At 59.3% G+C, this 4,439-nt stretch overlaps 1 protein-coding gene across 1 annotated transcript; it reads right to left on the bottom strand.

Annotated features, from left to right (window-relative positions):
* Window positions 1-1,253: 1,253 nt before the first annotated feature.
* Window positions 1,254-2,578, bottom strand: FOXL3 (forkhead box L3). The gene is made up of 3 exons (XM_039225957.1): window positions 2,472-2,578; window positions 1,907-2,075; window positions 1,254-1,646 (listed from the first exon to the last, which is right to left on the bottom strand). Exons 1-3 carry the CDS (start codon window positions 2,576-2,578, stop codon window positions 1,254-1,256), a joined length of 669 nt encoding a protein of 222 aa, XP_039081888.1.
* Window positions 2,579-4,439: the final 1,861 nt, after the last annotated feature.

Genomic DNA, 4,439 nt, shown 5'->3' with positions numbered 1-4,439 from the left:
TCTGAAAACAATTACAGCAGCCCAAGGAGTCTGTACAGGTGGACAAATAATACTGCTGCGGTTTAATGAAATGTCTGAATCAGAAGCGGGCCAGTGTAAGTGAGTCCCTGCATGGCTCTGTCTGCCTCTGCCTCCCGCCTGCCTGCCTTTACCGGTCTGGGTTTTCAGAGTCCGATAAAGCACGACCATGTAGTTCCCGGCCGAGACAGCCAGCCTTCCTGGGTGTGTTTTGTTGTTTACAAAATTAGCCAGTCATTGTCACCTAGTGGATCAGATTAGGTGTAATCCATACTAATGTTCAAATTAAGTCATGGAAAGCAATTAACTCTGCAAAAACGGGCTGGTGAAAAATGATAAGATTGGTCAAATAGTTTCACTGTGCATAATTGTGTTTTTTAAAATGCCCGTCTCCACACAGTAATTAAATCATTTACATTTCAAATGGAGTGTACCCACCTCCAATGCTTGTAATTGTGCACATTGTACAGCTCACAGCGTAGGGTCTATCAGCCGCCTGCTACCTACTGTCTGCTTTCTTGGGAAGCCAGCCGGGTGGAACATGTCCAAATAAGGGCTTTCTCCCTGCTCAGAAGAACCAAGAAAAGTGTGCTTTGCCCCACGTTGTCCCAAATTTGGAGCCCCCCCACCTTGCTCCTCCCCTTCTTTCCTGTATAAAAAAGTACACAGTATTTCTTGAGCAATCGTTGAATATTCTGTCCACAACTCTTGATGCACTTGAACTTCTGATCACATCATCCATAACAGGGCCACTGTCAAAACCTTTGGGGACGATATTCACAGGATCAAGTAATATCTGATTTCACCGTGTGCACTTTTTGCTCCCGTGAAGATGCCCGCCCACCTCGCCATCTGCATCTGGAGCTCGCTGGCAGCTTCCAGGGAGAGTGGGGGGGGGGGGGTGTTCTGTGCAGCAAATTCTCAGAAGATGGAGGGATGAGATGCTACCTTGTCTGTAAGTGAACGTGGCCCTAAACCTGCTGTGTTCGTGTTCCTCAGAGTGGGATCACTCAGTGAATCTAGAGCAGACCCTTCAGTCAAATAGGACCCCGTGGGTCTTCCTGCAAGGGAACTTCTGAAAGATGAAGCCAGAAGACTGACCTCTTGTCCCTCCAGCCCAGGCTGGTTTTCAGTGCAGAACAGGAGTCTGGATGTTAGAAGGATGTGGCAAAACCTTGTTTCTTGGCTCGGGGTGGGGCTGGAAGACCCTGGACTGGCCAGGTGCCAGCCCTGCCTCATACTGTCCACAGGTGGAGGTTCATCTGCTGGGCCTCCAGCCGGGGGGTTCTGGCCTCCTGCTGGCCGCAGGGACTCTGCAGCCCCCGGAAGGGGTCCGGTGCAGACAGGATGTAGTCAATGCTGAACTTGATGCCCCTGCGCTCCTCCTTCCCCAGGGCAGCAGGGCTGCCAGGGGTGGGGGGCTGGCGGTGGGGGGCTGGCTCCGTCGGCCCCTGCGGCCCCTCTGTGCCCCCTGCACGTGCCTCCCCTGCCCCATCACGCTTGGGGCCCCGGCGCCGGCGCCGCCGGCGGTAGTTGCCATTCTCGAAGAGGTCCAGCAGTGACTCGCAGCCGCCGGCGAATGTCCAGTAGTTGCCCTTGCCCTTCTCGTGGCCCTCCGTCCGAGGCACCTGTGGGAGAGGGCGGGGCTTGGCGAGGGGCTGGCTCTCACTGTGCCCCCGGCCTTCTTCGAGGCATCTGGGCTCACTTAGGACTCCAGGGTCCGCACTAGACAGGTCCCCGTCCTTGGAGTGGGTGGCGTTGCTCACGGAGCAAATTGGAGGCACCCTACTGTGCAGCTATGAAGCCCATCCCAGCCCCCAGTCAGGGATCCCCAAGCCTAGGACACTTGGGGGCCACTCCAGGGAGCAGGGGCCAGTGGGGGGCTCACCTTCACGAAGCAGCTGTTTAGGGACAGGTTGTGGCGGATGGAGTTCTGCCAGGCGCGCTGGTTGGCTCGGTAGTAGGGGAACTTGCGCATGATGAAGTCATAGATGCCCGACAGGGTCACCCGGCCCGAGGGGCTCTGCTGGATGGCCATGGCGATCAGCGCGATGTAGCTGCAAATAGGGGCGCATGGGGCCACACGGGCAGAGAGGGTGGCGGGCCGGTGCAGCCAGAGCCCCCTCTAGCCAGCCCCTCCCTGCACCAGGGGCCCCTCCTGAGGGCGGGACTCCTCTGCCCCCAGGGCGCCTTGGCATGTGGGAGCCTGAACCTGGAGCCCCAGTCCCCACGTTTGCCAAGACCCCAGAAGCTCTCCCTCACACTTGGGAGTTTCTTCACGGAGGCTGTGAGAACCTTCTCTGGATACTTCTAAACGTGTAGACAGACGTGTCTCCTCTCTCAGTACCTGTACCGCCCCCGCCCCCGAGAAGAAAGCTGTCCCTCCAACCCAGGCAGGTCCTTGCGAAGGAAGGTGGTGGCCCCCGGGCTCCCCCCGCTGACCCCGCGGTCACCTGTACGCTGGCCTCGTGAGCCGCTTCTCCTCGTCGGAGCTGCCCACCGGGTAGTCGTCGGCGTCATAGTTAAAGCAATTGTAGGGATACTGCGAGCTGTCAAACATCTTGGCGCGCCGGGCGCCTGCGGGGAGGGGGGGGGGGGCGGGCCGCCGTTGCAGTTGCCGCCTCCTCCAAGCCGTCCGCCAGCCGCCAGGTCTTGGCTGAGGTCCTCCGGACGGGCGCCAGCAGCGTCTGCACTGCCGGCTGCTCTCCGCCCGAGCTGGGAACCTGGGCTTCTGGGGTCCCCCGCCCGCGCCCACCCCGCTCTCTCGCATCCAATCCCAGCGCGAGGGAGGCCCCAGCCACCGCTAAAGCGGCGGAGGGTTGCGGAGCGGGGCTCTCAGTGACCCTCTGACCGGCCCACGGACCCAGGGAGGAGGGAGCCGCGCGCTGGGTGGTCCGACGGGCGGGGCACCACCCCCGCCTCCCGCTGGGTCCGCGCTCCTGCTTCCTGCGCTGGGCCCCAGAGTTCGAGGCAGAGTCGCTGGGTAACCTCCCACACCCCGTTCCCCAGCCAGAGCTGGGGCTCCTCCCGGGCTCCCTGCACTGGCGGAGGGGACGTATCCTCGGAGCTCCCCGGTATGGGTGCCCTGGGGGCGCAGGGAGACACGCAGGCTTTTCCTGGGAACCCTGTACCCCAGTGGACTGTCAGGTTGCCACAAGGAGCCGGTAGCCAGGCCACAGAGAGGGGAGAGCTGTCGCTGCCTGCCACCACCAGGCTCGGCCCCACCTCCATCTGCCCCCAGGGCAGCAGGTCCAGGCAGGATGGTTTGGGTCCAGCCCGTGTGTCCCTGCCTGGAGCACTGGGTCAGAGACAAGTCAGAGACACAGGTCCTCCAAGGAGCCGCACTGTTTCTCCCTGTGTAGAAGGGTGCCTTCTCCAGGCCCAGCAAGGGCTCAGGAGCTGGGGGGGGGGGGGGGGGGGGGGGGGGGGGGGGGGGGGGGGCTGCGTGCTCAGGGCCCAGAGCAACAGTGCAGGCAGCACACTTCACAGCTCTGCCACAGCTTCACTAGCCCCAAAGCCATGATTTGAAGGGCAGATTCGTGCAGAAAAGAAGACAAAGTGTGGGAATTTTAGGGGGAAAAATGAGGTGGGATCATGGTGGGAAGGTGGGGGAGGGGATGTTTCTCAGCGGACATGGATGTGCCACCAGAGGCATTTCAGTGAATATTCTGCAGAATTCTGAACCGACCCGTGTATGTGAATCTGCCTAAGGCCAGGAAGCCTGGACAGTCTTCGTCCAGAAAATTCTCCCTTCAAAGCAGACTTTTAGCTCAGAAATGACCTGTGACCCGTCTAGCCAGTTGGCACTGTGGGGGCCTGCTGCTGCCTGCTGCCCTTGGTGAGGACGAGTGGGCGGGCCTGCCTAGGTGCAGCCGGTCCCCCAGTGCCCCCATGGAGGCCGTGCCGTCGCGCCTTCTGCTTTGGCACCATGGCTGGCTTCTGTTTGGGGTCGGAAGGAAGCACATTGGGGCTCAGATGCATTCGGTGGTTTCACTGTCAGATGTCAGAATTACGAATGACTAACTGTGGGAACATAAAATGGTACAGCCCCTCTTGAAAACTTTCTGGCTGTTTCTTAAAATATGAAACGTGACCACAGTGCTCACCAGAAGTTACACTTGGGGGCATTTATCCCAGAGAAATGGAAACTGAAGTTCACACAAAAGCCTGTGCACACGTGTTCATAGCAGCTCTTCTCCTCACGTCCCCAAATGTCCTTCGACAGGAAAATTGTTAGACAGACTTCGGTCCTTCTACACCACAGGACCCTTCCGCAGAGCACCCATCCATTGACACAGCAACAGCCTGGTTGGATCTCAAACTGAGCACACAAGCCAGTCTCAGAGGGTTACAGCTACATGCTGCCATGTCTACGACACACTTGGAGAGCTAGAATGATAAGATGGAGGACAGATAGTGGC

Source organism: Hyaena hyaena, unplaced genomic scaffold (assembly GCF_003009895.1).
Source record: "Hyaena hyaena isolate Hyena2069 unplaced genomic scaffold, ASM300989v1 scaffold_20, whole genome shotgun sequence".
NCBI classification, from domain to species: Eukaryota; Metazoa; Chordata; class Mammalia; order Carnivora; family Hyaenidae; genus Hyaena; species Hyaena hyaena.
The sequence above is the reverse complement of the archived record's forward strand: the minus strand, read 5'-3'. Positions and strand labels throughout refer to the sequence as shown.

Excerpts from the sequence above, each read along its gene's own strand:
- FOXL3 (XM_039225957.1), bottom strand. The coding sequence starts at position 2,578 with ATGTTTGACAGCTCGCAGTATCCCTACAATTGCTTTAACTATGACGCC. Across the intron at positions 2,076-2,471 it reads CTCACGAGGCCAGCGTACAG|CTACATCGCGCTGATCGCCA; the intron begins GTGACCGCGGGG and ends CCCTATTTGCAG. Across the intron at positions 1,647-1,906 it reads TAAACAGCTGCTTCGTGAAG|GTGCCTCGGACGGAGGGCCA; the intron begins GTGAGCCCCCCA and ends CCTCTCCCACAG.